Source organism: Curcuma longa, chromosome 15 (assembly GCF_044706935.1).
Source record: "Curcuma longa cultivar G26 ecotype Majalengka, Jawa Barat chromosome 15, ITB_CL_G26_1.1, whole genome shotgun sequence".
In the NCBI taxonomy this organism is placed as follows: Eukaryota; Viridiplantae; Streptophyta; class Magnoliopsida; order Zingiberales; family Zingiberaceae; genus Curcuma; species Curcuma longa.
This window is the reverse complement of record NC_133875.1, coordinates 3,368,569-3,392,239: the sequence shown is the minus strand read 5'-3', so window position 1 is coordinate 3,392,239 and position 23,671 is coordinate 3,368,569. Positions and strand designations below refer to the sequence as shown.

The 23,671-nt window shown below is 37.9% G+C and overlaps 4 protein-coding genes across 4 annotated transcripts; 2 read left to right on the top strand and 2 right to left on the bottom strand.

The window, feature by feature from the left end:
* LOC141846392 (RING-H2 finger protein ATL3-like) lies at nucleotides 1-1,052 on the bottom strand. The gene has a single exon (XM_074734424.1). The coding sequence runs from the start codon at nucleotides 1,020-1,022 to the stop codon at nucleotides 177-179; it is 846 nt and encodes a 281-aa protein (XP_074590525.1). The 5' UTR covers nucleotides 1,023-1,052; the 3' UTR covers nucleotides 1-176.
* Nucleotides 1,053-6,866: 5,814 nt separating this feature from the next.
* LOC141846356 (uncharacterized) lies at nucleotides 6,867-11,911 on the top strand. Its single transcript, XM_074734377.1, has 12 exons — nucleotides 6,867-7,106; nucleotides 7,262-7,394; nucleotides 7,638-7,715; nucleotides 8,560-8,685; nucleotides 8,778-8,966; nucleotides 9,051-9,185; nucleotides 9,308-9,783; nucleotides 10,074-10,173; nucleotides 10,614-10,673; nucleotides 10,749-10,841; nucleotides 10,928-11,047; nucleotides 11,305-11,911. The coding sequence occupies exons 1-12, from the start codon at nucleotides 7,033-7,035 to the stop codon at nucleotides 11,632-11,634; spliced, it is 1,914 nt and encodes a 637-aa protein (XP_074590478.1). The 5' UTR covers nucleotides 6,867-7,032; the 3' UTR covers nucleotides 11,635-11,911.
* A 163-nt stretch (nucleotides 11,912-12,074) lies between these two features.
* On the bottom strand, nucleotides 12,075-12,929 carry LOC141845823 (protein TIFY 9-like). Its single transcript, XM_074733829.1, has 5 exons — nucleotides 12,824-12,929; nucleotides 12,641-12,713; nucleotides 12,448-12,559; nucleotides 12,304-12,376; nucleotides 12,075-12,228 (listed from the first exon to the last, which is right to left on the bottom strand). Exons 1-5 carry the CDS (start codon nucleotides 12,874-12,876, stop codon nucleotides 12,135-12,137), a joined length of 405 nt encoding a protein of 134 aa, XP_074589930.1. The 5' UTR covers nucleotides 12,877-12,929; the 3' UTR covers nucleotides 12,075-12,134.
* Nucleotides 12,930-19,615: 6,686 nt separating this feature from the next.
* LOC141846241 (organic cation/carnitine transporter 7-like) lies at nucleotides 19,616-23,568 on the top strand. Its single transcript, XM_074734247.1, has 6 exons — nucleotides 19,616-19,703; nucleotides 19,799-20,081; nucleotides 20,542-20,779; nucleotides 21,404-21,923; nucleotides 22,002-22,204; nucleotides 23,155-23,568. The coding sequence occupies exons 2-6, from the start codon at nucleotides 19,813-19,815 to the stop codon at nucleotides 23,371-23,373; spliced, it is 1,449 nt and encodes a 482-aa protein (XP_074590348.1). The 5' UTR covers nucleotides 19,616-19,703; nucleotides 19,799-19,812; the 3' UTR covers nucleotides 23,374-23,568.
* The last annotated feature ends 103 nt before the right edge of the window (nucleotides 23,569-23,671 follow it).

Here is a 23,671-nt window from a genome sequence, read left to right as displayed (position 1 = left end):
TTGCAGAAATTCATGTGCATGATTATCTTTTGGATCAATGAATCGAATTAAACAACCACAGAAACGGTGAATTCTTCAGAGGGATGAGAAGAATTCATAGGCAGCTACAGTTCATCGAGCATTCGCCCTGTACACAGCAAAAAAAATCAAAATTTTACAACGAGTTTTCCGACGAGTCATGGCTTCGGAGCAGGGGACTTGAGCGGTGGCGCAGGGCTTCCCTCCTCCGGACCTTGCTCGACGTCGACCTCCCTCGAGCTGAAGGAAGAGGGACCCGCGCTGGCCTTCCTCCCCTGGCTCCATAGCCTTCGCAGGGACCGGAACGTCACTGAAACTGGTGATCTCAGCTCCTCCAGCGCCGCCCTGCTGGAAGGTAACGGTGAGGTTTGAGGGCCGAGGCCGTCGACGGCGTTCCTCGGGATCTCGATCACCAGAGCCCTTTCGTTAACCCGGTCTTGGCCTCCCCGAATCAGCACATTGGTGGGAAACGCCGCCGGGGTGGCCTCCGGCGGCGGATCGGGCGACTCAGTTTCAGGGGAGGAGGGCTCGTCGGCGACGACGGCGCTGCGGCATAGCGGGCAGGTGGAGTGGGAGTGGAACCACATGTCGATGCACTGGAGGTGGAAGCCGTGGCCGCACTTAGGGAGCACCCGGGCCTCCTCGCCGTCGGCGAGCTCGGAGAGGCAGACCGCGCACTCGAGCCCGCCGCCGTCCTTGAAGTCAGAGGCACGGTACACGGTGGCGGGGAGGGAGGCGAGGGCGGCGGGGTCCAGGCCTCGGCGCGGGGCGGCGGGGCCTAGGTCGCCGGCGGCGAAGACAAAGCGAGCGCCGTGGCGCGAGCGGTCGTGGCGGAGGTAGCGCTTGGCGTAGAGGTAGAGGAAGAAGACGAAGACGACGACCATGAAGAGGAATACGACGGAGGCCACCATGACCTCGCTGCTGATCCTCACGGTGGCGGCGTTGGTGGCGGCGGGATCGCCGTCGCCCCCGCTGCCCATCGCCGGCTCAGCTACTGATGACATTGAGAATTAAGAAGTAATGGCGAGAATTATGAAGCGTGTATCCAAATTTGTTCATCAAAACCGAGCTTTTATAGGAGGAGCCGAGGAGGAAGGTGGAGAGGAAGGTGGGAAAGGTGGAATTAGTCAACGGTGGCACCCGATAGGCGGCGGTCAACGGAGCGCTCCTTGGATTCGGACTTGGATTGCAATTGTTTGACGTGTCAAGCTTGCTTGGGTTGACTAATCGAACTATTTAAATTCGATGCTAATTCGACCAAATTTATAAATGAAAGATTTGCGTGATTTGTCTATAAATTTCTAAACTTGTTTAAATGTCGAAAGGACATCCCAATGACAGAGAGAACATCCCGAAATACAAAAAAAAAAAAGAGTGATTTTTATGATTGCAAAAATCCTGAATCTTCCCAGAACTGAGGGAAGAAAGAGAGGCACGTCTGGTCTGATCGTGTATGGAAATTGCAAGGCAAAAACAGCTTCGTCAAGTCAAGAAAGACTTGAGAGCTATCAAATCAAGGTCTCTGAGAACGAGTTGACTGATATTAACTGAGGTAGTATGGCTGCCACACGGAAACTCATTGCGCAAGTTTAATAAGACAGCAGACTTATGCCTAGTCAAGTCAACTGGTGGGAGGAGACGTTGACCTGACGCTTCATTTCGTGGAGTCATGGGCCTTGTTCGATGAACACTAGTTACGGGCTATAGATCCATATAAATTCATTGAATTATAAAAATTAAATATTTGAATTATAAATAATATATATATATATATATATATATAGATGTTTTCTCTTAAATGATTAGTTCTTTTGGGAAATCATTAAACATATTTGATTTCAAATTGCTTGGAATTATACTTGTATGAGAAATTTACAGGACCTTTCCAATTGCATTGCATTTGTTTTTCCAATTTGGATGTGCTGCTTCTTTCTTAATCCTTTAATGGATAATTTATTTTGTTTAGGTTAAAAATGTTAAAAATCAAGGGTACCTTAAATTATGTAAATTGTTAAAAGAAAAAAAATATTTTTTTAGAAAATTAAAAAGACGTCCCGTTAAAATTTAAAATGTTCATCTCGATGATATCTTTATTTTTACCGAGGTTATAGCAATTACCGAGGTTACGCCCCCACGGGCTTGCTCGCATGGTTAGCGCAGGGCAGTTGCTACCATGAGGCCTTGGGTTCGATTCCTGCGTGAATTAAAAGCCCTCCCTTGCGCTAGCCATGATGAGAAAGAGGTCAAAATGACCATCCGTGATTTACTCCCTCTGGACACTTGTGGGGCCGGGACCAGGGGGCCGCTAAGGTGGCAGTTCCACCTTTTTGCTACCATGAGGTTATAGCAATTAGAATTAACTACTATAATATATAATAACGGCAGAGTAGTTGCTATAATATTATTTTTTATTTCTAATATTATTATAGCAGTTATAACTAGTTACTATAATATGTAACAGTTAATAAAATACTATTAGGATGCGTTTAATTCAAGTTATAATATATAATCTTGCTTGATTATGAGGAATAAAATATAATTTAATATTATTTGATTCAATTTAGATAATACTATAACCTGATTTATATTGATTGTATTATCTTTGGTTCAATCTTAAACCCTTTTATCATTAAATTTAAAATCAATTTGATATTTGATTAATTTTTTAAGAATAAACTAAATTAATACTACTACTACTACGTACTAATAATAGATTGATAATAATCTCGAAATCGTAAAAAATTTTAAGCTTCCAAAGTTTTCTGATTACAAATTATATTCTTGAATTGTTGATGTGGTGAGAATGTTGCATTATGGAGAACAACTAATTACCTAAATCAAATAAGATTTTTATTAATAATTATCAAGGTTATCAACTATAACTCTCAATCAAACACCTCTTATAGTATTGCAGACTTATAGTAACTACTAAACAATTTTTATAATTTTGTAACAACTAATTATAGCTTCTACAGCTATATAGTAGCTACTTACGTAACTGTTATAAATATTTTAAAGTGATTCAAATAATTTCGATCAATTTGATAAAGAATATTTTGATATAACAATGTTCAAAATTTAAAATTTAAAATTAAGATTTTAGAGTTTAATTATAACTATTACAATTATTTTAAAATAATTTTGATTAATTTAAAATTTTTTAAATAAAATTTAAATAATTTTAACTAAATTGATAAAAAAAAATTTGATATAATAATACTTATGTATATAATAATTTTGATTAAAATGAAATATTTAATTTATTTTTATTATTATTATAACTATTCTTAGACTAAAGGATATTTTAATATAAAACATTCTGTGAAAATTTATTTTGATTTGTTTTTAAAAAGAAACATCCTAATCTTTTTGACAATTTATATAATTTGAAGTATTTTATATTTTATTTTTTTAACCATTAATTGTGTAAAAAAAAGGAAATAAAAGAAAAGAAATTGACTTTTGGCTGTTCGTGCCATGACTGATGTAAATGCTCTCTGCTGAGAGTAGTTGGTTGGCATGGTGTTTGCCGGCCAATGCACGTAGACAGGCTTGAAAAATCCTGCATGGATTTGTTCTCCAGCTACAGAGCCTCATCCCCTCGCTGGCTTGATTCTTGAGGAATTCAATGTCTAAAACTGCAGTCAGAAGAATGGGACCAGATAAAAGAAAAATGGAAGGTAGATGACAAAGAATGTCTGTTTCAGTTTTTCCTGGGTTGCACGGCATACCATCAATTCTCCTCTCCTCTCGCCTCGACAAGAGATTGAAGATAGTAGCTGGGTCAGTCAATGCTGTGCAGATTTTGGACAATTCTTTTACTTCTTCTTTCACAGAAATAGTTATTTACTTCCTGCAACTGTTAACCTGCTCCTGAACGAATGTTTCAGAATAAATAAAAATCCTCATCGATACTGAATCAGGTGGACCAAACCCTTGGTTGTTTGGAGACTTCTCCACAGTGGAGGTCTTGAACAGATCTCCTCTCGCCAATTGGAGTTAAAATGGCTAATGAGTTGCAAATTGACTGTTTCTTGTAGTATTTGTCATTTGGTTTCTGAACATTTGAAGATTGAGAGTGGAGATCAATACCCAATCATTTTTAAAATGAGATTTGGAGCTTGGTCTTGAATTGTCAGTGTCTACCTGGGAGTCTTAATTTCACCGTCCAGCATTTGCATGGCTTGAAGAAATTATGGAGGATGAAAGTATATGAAAGATATGAAGAAGCAAAGGAGACAGAAGTCGACCAAAATTCACCCCATCAGTATATATTTACATTGGCCAAAGGAAAATCCACCATTATTTGCCATACAATAGAGCTGCTGTACGAGTTTTATAATTTCTTCATCTAATGCAGTACGAGAGGGAGAGGGATTCTTGAATTACCCAACACATCTAATGAAGTAGGTGATCTACCGTCGAATGTTTGACCGTTTCACGTGTCAATCGAGTGATGGTTCAATAGGCAGAATGAGGAAGGTAGTGATAACGGAGCGGGGCTACATGGATGAGAGCACCGGTTCAGCGAGACTGAGCTGACTGAGAAATAGACCTCTATTTGAGAGATCATGGATTCATTCGGAGGCAGAGCCGGCTAGTTGAGTATCGAGGGGGGAGCCAAGTGGGACATTGAGTGGGTGACAGAGTCGGTTGACTAGGGAGTTAAGTCAGAGCTCGATCACTGTGCTAGAGTGAAGAGCTCGATCGTATAGAGTACAGAGCTCTGGTGGTTGCTCAGCCGAGTTGGTTGGGGATCAACCATTGAACTACAAAGGAGAACTAGGACGGTCATTGAGCCAAAGAGGAGAGCTCAGACGATTGAGAGGAGAGCTCAAGCGGTCATTAAGAGGAGGGCTCGATCTTAGAGTGTGGGGGCTTCGAGCCGAGCTAACTATGGAGTAGGACACTGAATTGAGCTAGTTGGCTTTGAGATCGGGCCTTACCTCTATCATGTCGTTACCAATTGAACTATATCTTGACTTTCTTTACCTAAGCGTACTGACTTATAATATGAGTCTCCTCACAAATCTAGTTAAAGGATAAGTCAAACTGACTAGATCAGTTCTTTAGCACGAACTCAAGTCAATTATGAGTCAAGAAAGTCAGCAACCAACTGAGGCGACTTGGCCTAGATGAAACTCGGGATAAAGATGGTAACATAATTTGATCTAAGGTGGTCAATGCCAGGTGCTTAACAACTGTTTCTGCTTAAGATCGTGTATGGATGAGTCATTGGCTGCTAATGATGAAGTCATGCAAGACCCATAAACTGTGGAGAGACGATAACACTCCTGTCGGACTGCAAAAAGAATGAGAGTGAGAACGAAGGTCGAGGGTGCTCTAATTTAACTGCTACGACACTCAAGTCAACTCTCCGGACAAGATGGAGATGAAGAGAAAATAAAAATATTGGAGAAATAGAGTATTGATTGTCTATTTTTGTGTGCATGTACTTGCGCCTGCGAGAAGCGGAGTCACTATATGGAGTTATAGAGGAGATGTCTCATCACCGGTAAGAAAAATATTCCATCGTGGTAATTGAGGGTCTCGTCATCCATGTTTGGCATGATATACCATACTATATTAATGAAGTAGGTGACTTACCGTTGAATACTTTACTGTTCCACGTGTCAGTCAAGTGGCGATTTGACAGACTGAGTAAGGGAGATAGTAATGACAGAGTGGGGCTACATGGGCGAGAACACTCGTTTCGACGAGATTGAATTGACTAAGAAATAGATCTCTATCTGGGAGATCATGGATTCATTCAGGGAAGGAGCCAATTGAGCACTGAGGGGGACGTCGAGTGGGACACTGCGTAGGTGATGGAGTCGGTTGACTAGGAGATTGAGTCGAAGCTCGGTTACTGAGATAGAGTGAAGAGCTAGATCGCGTAGTTTGGAGACAGAATTAGAGTAAAGAGCTCGGGCGGTCGCTCAGCCGAGTGCAAAGGCAGAGCCATCTTGTAGGGTACCCGGGCTATAGCCCAGGGGCCCGACAACATTAAAGAAGAATTTTTTTTTAGATTTATGAGCAAAAGAAATAAAAAAATTGAAGGAACGAAGGGTATAGCCCAAGTATTACGTCAATGTAGCCCATAGTTTGGAATCAGCCCGGGTAAATCACCTAGGTTGGCTCCGCCATTGGTTGAATGGGTTGAGGATCGATTACTAAACTAGAGAGGAGAGCTTGGACAGTCATTGAGTTAGAAAGAAGAGCTTGGACGGTCACTGAGAAAAGAACTCGGGTGATTATTGAGAGGAGAACTTGGGCGATTACTTAGAGAAGAGTTCGGGCTTAAAGTGCGAACGTCTCGAGCCAAATTAGGTGATGAACTGAATTAGTTGTGGATGAGACATTAAACTGAATCAGTTGGATTTTAAATCGGATCTTACCTTATAGTATCATTGTCAATCAGATAAGATAATTTTCTAACCTAAATGTAATGACCTCTCTTCTTATTGCTGTCCGGTTGTCCATCCGAACCTTGCCCATCATCCGAATCTGCAGTTGCAATTCACAAATCGAGCTTTTTAGAGAGAAAAATATGTTTTTGTTTTAGTAATTGCATTGAACAGGCATGAATTTTCAGTCTCTGGGATCGTACATGTTAAAAACCATATCATCCATTGAGAAAAAGGAGAAAAAAATCGCTCTTTTATAGATTTTGACGCGTCTCCTGCATGCCTGGTGTTGTTTTTCTCTTCGATTTCATCAACCAATCACACTCTATTATTTTACTCGGCGGCTTGTCGCCTTCCTTGGACTTTGCGGTTGGCCATACACTCTTTTTGCGTTCCTGCACTGCTGTTCCAGTTTTCCTCCTCCCCCTTCCATTTCCAACTCCCAATCCTGAACAGTGGAGTGTGTTGCGATCACGGACTTCAAAGAGTGTTTTTTCCCTTCTTCTTTGGGAAGGGGAGGATCCCTAAGCTGTTATTTTAATCAGCCTTGACCGTGGATTCACGGGAGGAGAGTAGAAATAACGGTGGGAGGAGGGGATAAAGAGAGATGCTGTGCCTGAAAGCAGAAGCTTTGGGGCACGAGATGCATTCCTCCCATGGCGTCATCCTTCCGGCGAATCTGTAAGCCTCGTTTGATCGATCTCTTTCCCCCCTTTGGGGTTGGCTTGGTTCTTTACCCTTGTCTGGTTCTGGTAGTAAGAATAAATCAAACTCTAATCTTTTGTGTGGAAATGTAAAGTCAAAATGAAGTCTTCGATTCGGGTTTCCGTGACCAGGGGAAGATCGCTACAGAAGCTGATGCACAAGGTGGGGAAGAATCGCGGGGAGGAACCGCGGCGTCGGCGCGCACGCTCAGATCCGTCTTCTTGTTCCTCCGGCGATGGCACGGCGAGCTGTTCCGGTCTAGATGTGAGTGAGTCTTGTGTTTGCTCTATCGCTTCCGCCTCATTAACAAAATTAACACTTCATGTCTGGAAGAAGGATTGACAAAGAACTGATGCATTTGGCGCTTTGATGCTGTCTAATTCTGAACTAAAACAAAAATTATTTGAGCAACGAGGACAAAAGTTTAACTATCATCACATGCTGCATGGTCTTTTCAGTCTCATCTACTTGGCTACATTTGACCTTTGAATTTTCAATAATTGTTAGGATGGCAAGAGTAACGATGGCGCAACGGAAGGAAGGCGTCACAAAGTGTGCTGCTACAGATCTCAGCTTGAAGAGGAAGTGAGTTTGTTGTTTCTCACTCGTCTTCCATGCTTTTAGCTAAAAATCTGTTCTTGAATGGTTCCTTCTGTAATCTGTCTGGTTGAGGTTTCCTGTATTTAAGTTGATGGGTATAACTCAATAGACTAAGTTAGTTCGAATTCATACCGTGAATGATTTTGGAACATTGATTATTCTTGTTATCGTACTTTCGTATTTTCAGGACTATAAACTGAGAGCATTTGACCTTGTATCTTCTGATGACTGACATTAGTGCTAATATATGGAGGCTATTCCAATGGCACGATAAGGGATGATGAAGAACAATGAAAACTCTATTGACAAAATCAAGATAGTCTTATACAGAGTTTAGTGGCAGGGTTGGTTTCAAGTAGCTGAATCCAAACTGAGATTCATAGATACACTTTTGGAGGCTATTAATTTGTGGCTTAGTTCAGGGATAGAACAACTAAAACATGGTCTTGCTTGTGTAGTTGTGACAAACTGTTAGTTTGAGGTTGACATATAGCTATTCTAAATCGTTGTGTAACTACTAACTCACGGTCTATGATGTTAGTCATCCTTCTTGTCGCTTGCTGACTGAATTTTGCATGCTTATGGCGTAGGGGTATGTTTTGTTATGTGATTTAAGGAAAGTCATTTTATTCGTCTCCATTTGTTTTGTTTATGATGGCACGATTCCATTATTGTGAAAATGGAAATTTCAATTACTAATTCTGTATATAATAGCAGTTGGTAGCTTTACTAATTGAATTTCTATTTTCAATTCTCTGTGTGCCTTCTCTTTTCCAGTCTTTATGGGTTTTGTATATGAAGTGATATAAATGCCGAAATCACTTAACAGGTTGTGGTCCTGCAGCAGCAGCTCAAGGAGGAGATTGATCTACATGTAGCTTTGGCAAATGCAATAACTGATAATGCACATAATCTTGTGCGATTGTTAGACTCCCCTTCAAAGCTTCCCGATAAAGTATATTTCTTTTTTTTCTCTCTATGTTGATTTTGTGATTCAGAAGTTAGCAATAGCCAATAATAAGGACTTTGATCATGAACAACTATTAGGCTCAGAACCTTCTCCATACTGTAGCAACATTGGAGATAACAGTTTCAAAGCTTGAAAAGGAGCTGGCTTCTTTGCAACTTCAGCTTTGTCAAGAAAGGAACGAGCGCCATCTTGCTGAACACCATTTTGGAAGTTTGCCAATATCACCAGAGCAACTATCCAAATCTTCTGGCAGCATGTGGGAAGAGGTATAGATTTTTTTTTTTAAAAAAAAATCATCTCTTTGATTTGATCCACTCTAGTTTTCTCATATTTGTCACTGACTGTTCTAGCACATATCTTGTTTGCGAGCCTCCAAGTTTGGGTTAAATGAAATTTCCAGTTCAATTCAACAAGATCGGTCATCAAATGGAGATACAGAGTTAGCTTTGACAAACAAATCATTGGATGAATTCCCTGAAGAAGAGGTCTCAGTTTATATCCTTCTTTTACAATTCTAAATACTCTCACTTTTTAAAATTTAGTTAACTTGAGACGATGATTAAGTTTGATGCTCAATTACATCCCAATCCTATCCTTCTTGCTTCAGCTATTAGGATCATCTTATGAGGTTGAAGAAGGGAACAAATTGGTTGCTTGTCTTCAGCAGCCTGATGCAGTGAAATCGAAAGACTCTGGGAGAACAAACCTATCGAACATGTCAAACAAGCTTTCGGAAGAAATGGTGAAATGCATGAGAAATATCTTTCTTTGTCTTTCTGAACCATCAGACATCACTTCAAAGGCATCTTTGTCTGAATGCTTGCCTTCCCAACCTTCACCAGTTGGTCAGCTGGCTTCTTCTTCTGATTCATCCTTCACAATATCGTCTTCTCGGAAATTTTCAACTGAGACACGTCTAACTAATGAGATAGTGGACCGAGTGGACAGATTTGATCCTTATGGAGTTAATGGCGGAGTAAACTGGAGGAATATTGGATGTTATAGCTTTGCAATGGAGGTGTCTTGGATGTCAGTAGGAAAGACACAACTAGAATATGCTGCTGAGGCTTTGAAAGGTTATAGGTATTGAACTCTATTAATTATGTCGTCTAAAGTTCTCTTTACTCTCCAAATGTCGTTCATGCATCTATTTAATTGAATAACCATCTCCATTCGGAACTTTGGAAATAGAAACTCGTATAGATGGGTGTTTTAATGTTCCTTTATATAATTACTTTTCCAACTTTTGCTAATATTTTCACAGCACTAACCTAGATAGTAAATAATCTTTATGCAATTGCGATATTGGATGCTTAAAGCATCAAACTTATGTTAAAAATAACTTTTTTTTTATCATTCTCTCAATTTTTCAGATCTCTTGTGGAGCAATTGGCAATGGTAAATCCTGCCAATATGAACAGCAATGAGAGGCTTGCCTTTTGGATTAATGTGTATAATGCCTTGATAATGCATGTAAGTAAAGACGGGATCGCTCTATTCCACTGCACTAAATATTCAGAAGGTTACAGAACAAACTGTGCATATGTTAGGAATAGTAGGCGGTTTTCTCTAAGGCACATACGATGATATGAGTATAGTTGCTAGTTCTGTCCCTTCTGGCCGATCGAAGCTGTCAATGTTGTGCTAGTCAGTGAGTAGGTAAGACTTAAGCATATTATGGGAACCCTAGTTTGAAGACCAAGCTTTCAAAATAGTACATAATTCTTATGCTTAATTGAATTTGCTTACCACTGATATTATTTTAATAATTCACTATGTACTTTGTTTCTTTTAGGAAGTAGAAGTAAGGTGCCTCGATCTTGGTTTGTTTCGTGTTGGTTCTGGTGTAATTTACTATTTTTGGTTGATTTCTTTTGGCACCTGGAATGAACTTGTATTTCTGAAACCTGCAGGCCTATTTAGCATATGGAGTTCCTAAAAGTGACATCAAACTATTTTCTCTAATGCAGAAGGTTGGTTTTCATGTCTTTTTTAGCCTTTAATTATCGTGTATCAGTGCTATATCATGACATTTATTGGTGTTTTAGGCATCTTATATAATCGGCGGTCAGTCCATTAGTGCAGCTGAGATTGAATTTGTCATCCTGAAGATGAAATCTCCAGGGCATCGGCCGCAACTTGTATGTCCATGTTGCCAAATTTACGATGCTTATTGCTATATTTTATGCCCAAACTTACCACCAAGTGATTGATCTTCTGGTTTCAGAGTTTGGTTTTGGCTCTTCACAAGTTTAAGATTTCTGAGGAGCAAAGTAGCTATTGCATCGATAGTCATGAACCTATGCTATTATTTGCCCTTAGTTGTGGATGGTACTCCTCGCCCGGGGTGAGCTTCATATATCGATTTTACCTAGCAATCAAATGTTTTTCCTGTCATTAATAAAACTGCTCTGCTTGTTTGTTTGCCGATATCGCAATACTCGTTCTGTCATCGTTCTAAATCCTGTAAATTTAAACATAGTGATACTATGTGGAGTATTGAAATAATTTTTCAACAAACCTTTCTTCAGCTAAAGCAAGTACTTTCATTTCCTTCATTTCCCAATTGAATGTTTGTCTGTCTGTTTGTTTGTCTCGATACAGATAAGAGTCTTCAAAGCCGATAACATTCGACACGAGCTTCGCAACTCAATGCTGGACTATATTCGAGCATCAATAGGTATCAGTGAAAAAGGGAAACTGTTAGTACCAAAATTGCTGCACTCTTATACCAATGGCATCGTTGAAGACTCTTTGTTGGTCGATTGGATTTGTCATCATCTATCCCCCAACCAAGTAGCCATTGTTCGAGAGTCGACATCGCAGCGGAAGCAAAGGTTGCTTGGTGCCCGGAGTTTCAGTATCACACCATACGATTCAAGATTTCGATACTTATTCTTGTCTGATGATTGTACTTGCGAGAAGTCTGCATGATCAGTATGAGTTTCAGTAGAGGGGTTAAGCTCATGCTTCAGACTTCATCGCCTGTAAATATGCATATGGATTACGGCGTGGAAGATCCTTCGATTGTTTTCGTAGAAATTAGGAATTGCTGACAAAAGCTTGAAGAAAAGCCATTTTTAAGGCTTTTGTTCCTACATATGCTGCCCTCTTTGTTTGCTTAGAGTTGTATATTGAGATTTCACATAATCGAACCAAAGTGATTCTTTGTTTACTTGTTCCTCTCAAGAGAAACAGGAATGAGTTATCTGAAAACTTCTGTAAATTTAGACAATCGAATGACACTCTTAGGATCTGTTTTCATTCATTTGTTTACGAGCTTCCATGATCAGAAACACAACAAAGAAGAGAGAAGGATTAACAACAGCAGCAACACAAAGTTCATTCCAGACAAAGAACACAATACAAGAGAAAGTAAAGCTAAGTTCATGGTTCAAAGCTAGACGATGAGGCTCCGCAAGTTTGCAACAAAGCTACACAAATGGAGGCATCCCTGGAGCATGAGACGGCCCTTCCACGTACAAAGATTTTGCTGAATAATAGTTGTAAGGGGCTTTCTCCATCTTCCTGCACACAACTTTTCTGAGTTATTCTCTTTAACCATGAACTTTAGATTTAGTTTCTAAATGGTGAAGATCTCACCTTTCACGGCGCTTCTCCAGGAAACGCTGAAGCGAGTGCGATCTTGCCATCGGCAGCTCGTCGTCGTTCGTGTCTAAATAAAAGCAAAATTTAATCGACAAAGGAAAGAAAACCATAAACTAAAACTCAGTAATTAACGACTACCATCTTGCAGGATGTCCAAGAGATTAACTTTGCCATCGAACTGCCCCGCCGCCGGCGAAGCAGATCTCGTCGCCTTCGCCGCCGCCGACGCAACCAGCATTATTACCTCCGCCTGCTCAAAGAAAGAAGAAGAAAAGATCAACTACTATAAATCAGAAACTCATAAAAAAAAGAAAAGATGAACGTAATGAACCTTTTCCTGGGAAATTGCGTTGTAAACTTTCATCTTTCCATTGTAGAAGATGGTCAGCGGCAGTAAGTTAAATCTATATATATATCATGAAGCATAAACATACAGATAACTAGATAAGTTTCTCCAACAAATTAAAAACAAGATGCTGCTTGTGAAAAAGAAGTCGACGATTTGTGCTACTACTTGTTTCCACTGGTGAAGTCCTGTTCCTCGTGCTGTGTTTGGAAGTGATCCATGGATGCCTTGTTTTGCTTCAGCCTCTGAGATGAAAGTTCGTAGGAAATAATTAATATAATGTTGATCGATGAGGGTGGAGGAGGCAATCAAGGACAGATGATAATAAACAGTTGAACAGCAGAGTCCTTTTTTTGTTTTTTTATTGATTTCCTTCAAAAGAAATTAAAAGAAAAAAAAACTAAAAATAGTATGTTTTCCGTTGATTTATTATCAAACGAGCGTCGCTTCTTATCACTCGTATTTTTATTGTTGAAATTGACTTTATTTTTGACTCTATTGAAAATTGACTTTATTTTTGGCCCTATTATAATATTTACGATCTAATAATTATTATATAATTATAATAATTAAGATTTTATAGCGGTTATAATTACATAGTTATAATAACTATAAGATCTTAACTTATAATATTCTTATATTGTTCAAAAATAAAATATTAATTATGATTTATAGTTATTATAATATAATATTGATAAATGTTAATTAGTGTTGACTAATATTAATTAAAGATAAAATATTCATATTGTAATACTTATGTAATTATGATATCACAGTGTTATTAGTATGATAAGGATTAAGACGTCGCTATAATATAACATTAACTAATATTAATCAGAGGTAAAAGAGATAAAGTATTCATATTGTAATAGTTATGTATTATAAAATATTAAAATACAATATTATTAATATTGATCAGAATTGAAATATATTATAGTTATATTTTAATTAGCTGCTAGTTAATTAAAATATAATATTGACTGATGTTATCAGAAATAAATTAATGATTATAAATAATAATAATTATAATATAATATTGATCATGTTAACTAGTGTGGACCAATATTAATCATAAATAAAATATTCATATTGTGTAGCTATGTAATTGCTATGCATTATAAATAGAATATTAATAAATATTGATAAAGTTAAAGACGTTGTTATAATAGAATATTAATAAATATTGATCATAGATAAAAGAGATAAAGTGTCTACACTATAATAGCTATGCATTATAATTATTAAAAATACAGTATTATTAATATCAATAAGAATTGATATCTATACTGTAGCAGGTATAAAATTGTAACAATAACTTCTAAAATACAATATTGACACGTGTTAATCAGAAATAAAATATCAATTATGATTTATAGTTAGTATAATATAATATTAACCAATCAATGTTAATAAGAGATAGAGTGTTCATACTATGTGTTTCGGCTAGATGCTGCGGATTGTCAAGTCATTAGTCAACGAACGATCCGACGTGTGCGACTTCCTAGCGGAGCTTGAGGGAGAGGATGATGAAAACCCGAAATGCACTTCAACAAGAGGTGAGAATGGTGCCGGAGAGTCCCGGCAGGCCACTCTGACGCTCAAGTCAATATTCCGTGAAAGAAAAAATAAAAATGTAGAAGAAGAAGAAAGAAAGAGTTTAAAAAATCAAACTAGTCTACTCAGCAGAAATGGAAGAAGAAAAAGTAGCCCCAGTAGAAGAGGAAGAGTCCTCCCCTTTTCTTTGCTAGAGCCTCCCATTATATATGAGGAGATCATCTCTGTCAAAATGTCATTTTCCTCTGTTTCTTTTTGACATTATGTGCAGAAAAAAAAGAATTAAAGGATATACCATCTGATAACTTCATAAATGCTAGCTCTTTATATTGTCATGCGTCTTGGGAACATGTGCAATTTGTTCATGAATCCACAAAAGATAAAATATTGGCATGGGTCCACTTGACTAGCACTGCCAAGTCAGCCATAGGCATGACTTCCACTTGACTCTTGACTTTTATCTTAGAGAGAGTCACTTCATCTATGGCACCGACATCATTATGATAGTTATGTAATTGCTAAATCATAATATCATTAGTATTGATAAGAGTTAAGATATTGCTATAATATGATATATATTGACCAATGTTTATTAAGATAAAAGAGATAAAATATCTATATTATAATAGCTATGTACTATAATTATTAAAATATAATATTATAATTAGTATTGATCAGAATTGAAATATCTATATTATACCACTAAATTTAGTTGACTCATATACCAATATAATCCGCATATACTAAAAAAAAAATGATAATTCTTACAAATACGCCGTAGCTGGGGATCGAACCGCGGGTCCCTGAGTTACAACCCGAATGTCCTACCGTTGCACCATTGCCCCGGAGACATCCGCATATACTAAATACCATACGACTGTAGCTTGATTAAGAGTATAACAATGGCTTGCAAGTTGATTGCATGTAATTAACTGTACCTCGATCAAATGCAATTGCGATTGCGTGGAGCATTATGCATCTCCAATGCAAGATTTTTGAAAAAAAAAAACTTATGAAATAAAAAAATTCTAATCGATCATTATGGATGTGAGGTTTGAGGTTTTTAATTTAAAAATAGTAGTGAAAATTTAAACTTATTTATTTTTTTTTTCAAAATTAATCATGTGGATAGGATTAATAATTAATTAATAATGAAGTTTGAGATTTATAAAGAGGTTTTTTTTAGAGTAATAAATTTTTATATTTTTGTTATAATTAGAGTGGTCCTAAATGTTCCATAAGTGGGATGATTGCGAGAACTTCAAATTTCAATGACATATCACATCTTTTCATTGTCCTTTAGAAAGTAAATTTATTTGAGTGAGTCAAACAACATGTGAGCCATGAACTATTTTTGAAGTTAATGGACAAAAAGAATTATTATTATTATCATTTTGCTGTTGGTCTGTAAGTTCATTGGCCGGATTTTGAGTGGGGCCCATAGCATAATTTTAGCCAGGCATCCTTTATTTTAAGTGGTCCGAGTTCTCGAGAGTCAAGGATGAATTTAAAAATTAGATTTGAATTAGATTAGAGTCGACGACAACCCTGAATCGTGTCTGATTTCAAACAGCACCTATTTTAACTTTTTCCTTATTTTAACATCACTAAATAAATCTTTCAATATTAATTCATGTTTAATATCAATTATATATCCTAACATTTTAATATATATATAATCCTAAATTATATGAGTAATTAATTGTCAACTGTGTTTAAATGAATCAAAAATGACATAAGTAATTAATCCCAATATTGTTTAAATTAATCAAATGATTTTATCAATTTAAATGATAATTTAATTTTATCATTATTAAATTATTTCCAATTTGCCTTCTAAGTAAAATTACTTGACGACTCAAATTCATATTTTAATTATCTTTCTAATTCCCATTAAATTTAATGAATTAAAATTATTCTCTACTAACCAATCAAAACTTTTATGTTACAATCGTTCCGTTAAATTAAAGCATTTATTTTTTTTTTTCTTTTCGCTTCCGTTGTTTTTCTTCTTTCACGTATCTTCTCCCTCGCGATGCAGCAGAGTTGCAAAAGAAGACAAGGATTCGAATCTTGGTGAAGCCAGACAATACTCTCGTACGTCGTGATCAACTGCAGTTTCTCGATTTACCTCCTCACAAATGGTCGTGGGACCGATCGTGTGGAGCGCTAAGATAACGGATTCCACCTTTTGCAGAAACAAAAAACAAGACAACCACCTAGCCACTCTTAGATTAGGTATCTAGGCCGACAAAGATTGGAGAGGCGGCGGTCGCTCCATGGAGACAATCTAGGAATTAGATTTGGCCTGAGCTATAGCCTAGGACAACAACCCTTGCTTGGATTTGTCTCTGTCGAGAGCACAGGTGATTTGAGTCTGCATGGTTTTAGAATCCTGACTGAGTTACGTTGTCTGCCAAGATGTCAGGAGTTGAATGGTTCACCAATTAATTAATTTATTTTTCAAGATCAGTCGACTATTCCAGTGAATCAAGTCGTCTGAGTGTCGAAGATGATCATCGAATGCTCAGAGAGTTATATCAGTCGACTGTTATCTCATATTAATTGAGTGCTCTTGAGTGATGTAATTGCCAGAGTGCACTGTGACTCCTGCGTGAGCCAAGAGTCTTCCTAATCAATTGTCTTATGTGTCTAGTCAACTACCCACGTGATATCTGTCGGATTGCCGATTAGTATTTTGCACAAGAATTGCTCGACTAAGATTTTATGTAGAAACAGAGAAATGTAGGTTGAGTGTTGTTGAAGTCTACGTTAGATTGTCTTTGAAATAGATTTGTCTCTGCCGACGATATTTGAAGATTATGTTGGATGACTATTTTCTAAGATATAATAGTTCGATCACGATCGCAATTGTTCGAGGTGAAAGGAACGCTATCACAAGAAGTGACCTGGCAACGTTTCAAGGCACAAAAAAATTTGATTCGGTGGTAAAATATAGGCAATCCGTTTGGACACTTTTTATCCTGATAACATTTGACACGCGTAAGTTGCACTCGTACACAAGTGAATTGAGTTTAGTACAATTTAGATCTTAAATTTGCACCTTTATAAGGTACGAGTGAGAGAATTTTGTCCCCGGGGCATAGGTGAGTTGGTTACGACGCAGTAGACTTGCAGAAGAGGGTAAGGGTTCGAATACAGACGAAGCCAGGCAATACCCTCCTGCGTCGTAACCAACTGCACTTTCTCGATTTACTTCCTCACAGATGGTCGTGGGGCCGCTAAGGTGGCGGATCCACCTTTTGCAGAAGAGTGAGAGAATTTTTTTTTTTATAATGTAAGTATTCAATTCTTCTAACCAACTACGAATCTCTCACTAATATATATTTACAATATCACACTATAACACTTCCAATTTGAAACTAAAAAAAATTATAATCCCAATTTGTCACATTGACTCAATCCCTAGGGGTGATCGATCCGGTTCTATGGAAGTTTTCCACCGACCACCAGGGTAAATCGGGAAGCGCACGTAGCAGCCAACCCAGATGCCTAGCATCCTTTGATTGCGATCTCAATTTGGAGGAAAATTTCTACAAATACATCGTAACTGGGAATCAAATCGCGGGTACTTAGGTGACAACCAATATATCCTACCGCGGCACCATGGTACCGAGGACTTCCAATTTGAAACTAAACTTTCACCCACATTGGCACTGGAGCCCTCTTCTTATCCATTCATTTTCATTCACTTTTTCTAATAATAATTTAATGTTTTTCTGACCAAAATTAAGTTGAAGGGTGTTAAAAAAAAAGGAAAAAAACTCAATTAATGGTTAAAATGCACTCGGATCGATGGAACTCTCCTTCCTTAATTTTTTTTATCAGTTTTGATATTGTTTTTTATTATTAAATATTTGACCAAAATTTGTCATAATCGAAGTGTAAAGTGTAGTTATTATCACAATGATAAGTTTTAGTTTTTTTATTATTAATATTTGATAAATTACGGACCAACTGTTGACGTGTCTTCCGAGACAACCAACAAGATTTCGTAACCTGATCGCCAAATTAGATAATGAAATAAATAAAGATAACGTTGGAAAATAAGAGTCCCTTCCTTTCCTTTTAATTGGAAAAGGACAGTTTTTTTATTATTTAGAAATCTATTATTAAAGATTTTCACAATAATTTTTAAAATCTTTATCACACTAAAAGTTGAGAATATTTGTCCATATTAAAATTCAAATTGGATCCATATTTTTTTTGACCTTTAATTGAATATTTTTCTATATCCATAATAATCATATATGGGTTAGTTTATGTTGCCCGTAATGCAAGTAGTTCTAGAAAGTTTTAAATCATTAAAATATTTTAATAATTTAGAACATAGTTGAGTTGATTATGATAGAATAGAATTTTTAAAGTAGACAAAGGTAAAATTTCTACGAAGTTTTTATTACGCTATGTTTACTTCATGAAACGGATGAAGAAAAGAAAGGAATCCCTGGGGAAAATAAATCCCTGGGGAGGAGAAAGGAAATCCCTCGTCGCAGGAAGAGTAAACGGGGGATTTGCGTTCTGCAGGAGGCGACGAGGAGGGAGAGAAGAAGAAAGGCGGAGGCGGAGGCGACGAGCAGCGGAGGCGGAGGCGACGAGCAGCGGAGGCGGAGGCGACGAAGAAGAGAAGCGGAGGCCTGGAGGCAGTCGATCGGCGGGGATGGTGGCAGTCTGCATCGCGCCGTAGGCGTTCCAGCAAAAGGGGTCGTCGACAAGCTCCCCCTCGTGCGGCAGCAGCTCCAGCAGAAGGACTACCGGCTTGGCCCAGAAGAGCGCGAGGTAGTCGTCGCTGTCGGTCACGGCGCAGCGGTCGAAGACGAAGCTGGTGGGAGGGGTGCGCCGGCGATAGAGGAGAAGAAGAGAAGAAATCGGCGAGATTTTTTTTTTTTTCGTCTGTCCGTCCGCGTTCCGCCCGATTTCGGGGTGACAGATTTTGGAAAAAAATTGATCCGCGGACGGATGAAATTTCCTTTCCTTCTTAAAAACTTCGAGAGGTAAACGATGGATGCATGCATGCAAAGGAAATCTTTCCGCGGTTTCTCTTTCCGCACCTCGAAGTAAATTGGACATTACAGTTTCTCGATTTATTTCCTTACATATGGTCGTGGGACTGACCGTGTAGATTATTTTTTTAAAAAAATAATTTTTAAAGCATTTAAAGAGAAGTTTGAAATGAAATTCCTTCTTAAAATTTCAAACAGATTCGACTAATTTTCAAATTCTCAAAGAATTTCCGAACCGGATCGGTTCGAAGTTAGGCCGACCGGTCCATCTGTAATTTGGCATCAACGATCCTCCGAAATCAGAAGACGACAACCAGACGCAACCAACTCGATGGCCTTTCTTCTTGTGGCGGCAAGACGATGGCGCAAGCAACGGGTTTGTTGCACTTTCCTCGTGGCGGCGACCATTCAAAGGCTTCGCTGCTCCCCGTTTTCTTGCTTCTGAATTCTGATCGCAGGAAACTAAACAGGTGATGAATTGCTAGTTCTTTGTCCTTTTATTTTGTTTTTCGCTTAGAAAAAGATCGCCTTTTTGACTGTTCGTCTTGTCTTTGCTCTTCGATAGGGATCGATTTGGAGATGGAAGAGGCAGGAGCGACTTACACGGTGGATGATGCGCTCTTGTCCGTGGGGTTTGGAAAATTCCAAACCCTCGTCCTGGTCTACGCCGGGATGGGTTGGGTCGCCGAGGCAATGGAAATAATGCTGCTTTCTTTCGTCGGTTCGTCGGTTCAAGAGGAGTGGAACATCGCTCCGAATAAAGAGAGCCTTTTGACCAGTGTCGTCTTCGGTGGGATGCTGGTCGGAGCGTATTCCTGGGGTGTGGTCTCGGATAATTATGGCAGGAGGTGTGCCGTTCTTCTGTTTGATTTTACGCTTGGTTTAAACTACATAAAACTACATCTTTAGCGTCTTTTTCTCTATTGGATGAGTAAATAATTTTCATGTGTGGAAAAAAACCTTTGGTGCATCAGCAAGAGCGAGAAATTAAGTTGGAAATGTTTAATTGAAAAGAGTCAATATTCAATTAGACCCAGGGATATATATATATAAAAGAGGCTTGATAAGAGCAAAATGATAAATTTTAAATAGTTTGAAAAATGTTTCATTCAGCAGCGACCTGTGTTAATAGATTTTTAGTAATTGATATTGTTGTGTTAGTAATTCCATGTGACCCTCACATGGTTGATGATGATGCCAATGTTGTCTTCTCCAAGTACAGTTGAAGCCTGTGGTGCATCACTATTTTTTGATTTATGGAGAAGATGACCATTAAATTCATATCTGATTATTATCATCTGAATTCAGGAAGGGTTTCCTCTTCACTTCACTTGTTACTGCTGTTGCTGGCTTTCTTAGTTCATTGTCCCCCAATTACATATGCTTGCTCGCGTCTCGGTTTATTGTGGGAATTGGTTTGGGTGGTGCGCATGTGTTTGCTTCATGGTTTCTAGAATTCATTCCAGCTCCAAATAGAGGTACTTGGATGGCTGTATTGCAAATTTTCTGGACTGTTGGCACAATTTTGGAGGCTTCACTTGCATGGGTATGGATAATTTTTTTTTTCTTCTTTGACTCACAGGCTTATTTGCAAGCAAATTTAAGATTCTACCATGTGGATTCCAAATTATGACGAATATAGAGTGCAAAAAGAGGGGGAAAAGAACATTAAAATACTTGATTAAGTGGATGCAATATAAACCCCATGCATAATGCTGAATTGTCAGCCATGAATTGAGTTATGTTAATTTAGGGCACAAAAATTTGAAACCATATATTAGGTTAAAAAGCCTGGAAATGAGCAATGTAAAACAACCATTACATATACATAAAAAAGTGTAGGATATCTAAAAGAACTCTAGTCCTCAACATGTTAATTCGAAGCTTAGAGTTCTTATCTCTAGAGTCTCTGATGACAATCAGAATTTTATCATGGATATTTTATTTCCTTGATTTAAACTGTTTGGTCCTTGTATTTCAATCAAGGGAGAACATCTATGCATTTTTTAGCAACTTATAGTATAGTACCCCCTATCAATTCATAAATAAGTCGGGAACTTAGTGATTTATATGTGGGTTATGGTAGTGTAGAACCATTTCATACTTGATTTATTTATCTAAATACAATGCCACGTTTTTCAGCACTGATTCCTTTTGCACATATGTGCAGTTTATAATGCCAACCTTAGGTTGGAGATGGTTACTTGCAGTTAGTTCTTTACCAGCATTTGTGTTGCTTCTGTTCTATAATATTGTTCCTGAGTCGCCAAGGTACCTCTCTATGAGAAGTAAAACTGATGCAGTGTGTATGTTAGAGAAAATGGCAAGAATGAACAAGATGATGCTCCCTCATGGCACTCTTACCTCTGATCCCAAAAGTGAATTTGACAGAATTCACGATTCTTCCGAAATCACACCTTTAATCACAGACCAGATCTGTGAGATATCCATCACCAGCAAGGATACTAAAAAGAAAGTCGGTTGGACAAGTGTGTTTGATAAGCTTTTGTCTCCCAAAGTGGCCAGAACTACTCTTCTTCTGTGGATTGCTTTCTTCGGGAATGCTTTTGCTTACTATGGAATTGTTCTCCTGACTTCTGAATTAACTATATCATGTAACTTGAATGCACCACTTTTGAAGCTTTTAAAGGATAACAGCTATAGAGATATATTTGTAACTACTTTTGCGGGTATGTATTCACAGATCTATCAGATTCATTTATTTGACAATGTTCGATGTTAATGTTAACACTGAAAATCCTTTTTAGAGCTTCCTGGACTTCTTTTATCCGCTGCTATTGTGGACAGGATTGGCCGCAAGCCTTCTATGTCGATCTTACTCTTCACAAATTGTTTCCTGCTAATTCCTCTGTTTTGGCATCAGCATGAAGTATTAACAACATGCCTATTGTTTGGTGCCCGTGCTTGTATCACAGGAAGCTTCGATATCCTCTATATATATGCTCCAGAGGTCAGTATCATTTATTTGGAATCTCACTTATGAGTTCTCATTATTTCACCTCTCATCTGAAATTTGGAATCTCACTTATGAGTTCTCATTATTTCACCTCTCATCTGAAAAAATTGTATTCGGTTTGACCCCTAAAAACAAGATGCCACCATGACTAAATCAGATGCTCCATCTCTTGCTACTTCAAGTAGCAGTTCCAATTGCTTACACTATTTCCTAGTATTTAAGTGACTAACTCTCCATCTTTTGTAACTTCTGACCTAAATGATCCTGTTTTACAGTAAGCTATTTGTGGTTGTATATTGTTACCTTATAAAGGATAGGAGTTATATTACACCATATCTAATTTACAAAATTTGCTTTGTCACTGAAAATTAATTGCACAACAAATTTATTAATTTTTGTTAAAGCATCTATCTGTTTATCGAAAAGTTCCAGGTATTATGAGAGGCACTAGTTTGTATATTCATATTCTTGACACTCCCCATCAAGTGTTGGTGTTCGAAAGGAAGTAAGGAACTAGACTGGCCCAGCTCCAACACACAAATGGCTTTTGGATTGATTGAGAGCATATATATATATATCCTTAGATGATAACCTCAGTTGGATTCAGACATGTAGGACCTTCTGCTCTAATACAATGGAAAGTTAATTGATCAACAATTTATCCCCAAAGTATACACAGAAGAACCATAGCAGTGATAATGATGTATCCTAAAAGTTCAAGCAGTTAGGAAAGGGATCCCTCTATGCATTTACATTCTTGACAACTTCATATTTTCCTTCAATCAATAAAATTTTCACTGCTCCAAAATCTTCATCAGTGAACTTTCTTATTTCAGTTCTATTTCATATTCCTTTCCCTTCTGCTAAATCAGCATCATACTTAGAGTTTGAAATTTATGAATATGGAACAAAATCCACTATTCTTTTGTTCTTTCTTGATGCAGGTATACCCGACCTCACTACGCACAACTGGTGTTGGAGTCGCAAACGCAATCGGTAGAATTGGGGGCATGATCTGCCCACTGGTAGCTGTTGGGTTAGTGAAAGGCTGCTATCAGACAGCAGCAATTTCATTCTTCGAGATCGTTATATTCCTCACAGGGTTGGCAATTATGTTCTTCCCTTTGGAGACCAAGGGCCGTCGACTAAGTGACACTCTATGAGCACTAGTGCAAGTTCGATATCAAATGCCATGAACATAGCTGCACTTGGGCGATTTCTGAAGCTGCTCTCTGTTTCATAACTGTAACTGTCTCTAATTGGTCCAGTGCATTAATGTAGATGATTTTTGGACTACTGTGCAGATTTGCTCTGCAGCCACTTATGAATATGCAATAAAAATATTTGAGATTTGTTGTTATGAGTCAGAAAGAACTATACTTGGTTTAGTATTGAAGTTGGATTTATTTAAGTTATTTAACTGCAAAATCTTTCATTTGTTATAGCATTGGAATCTTGATG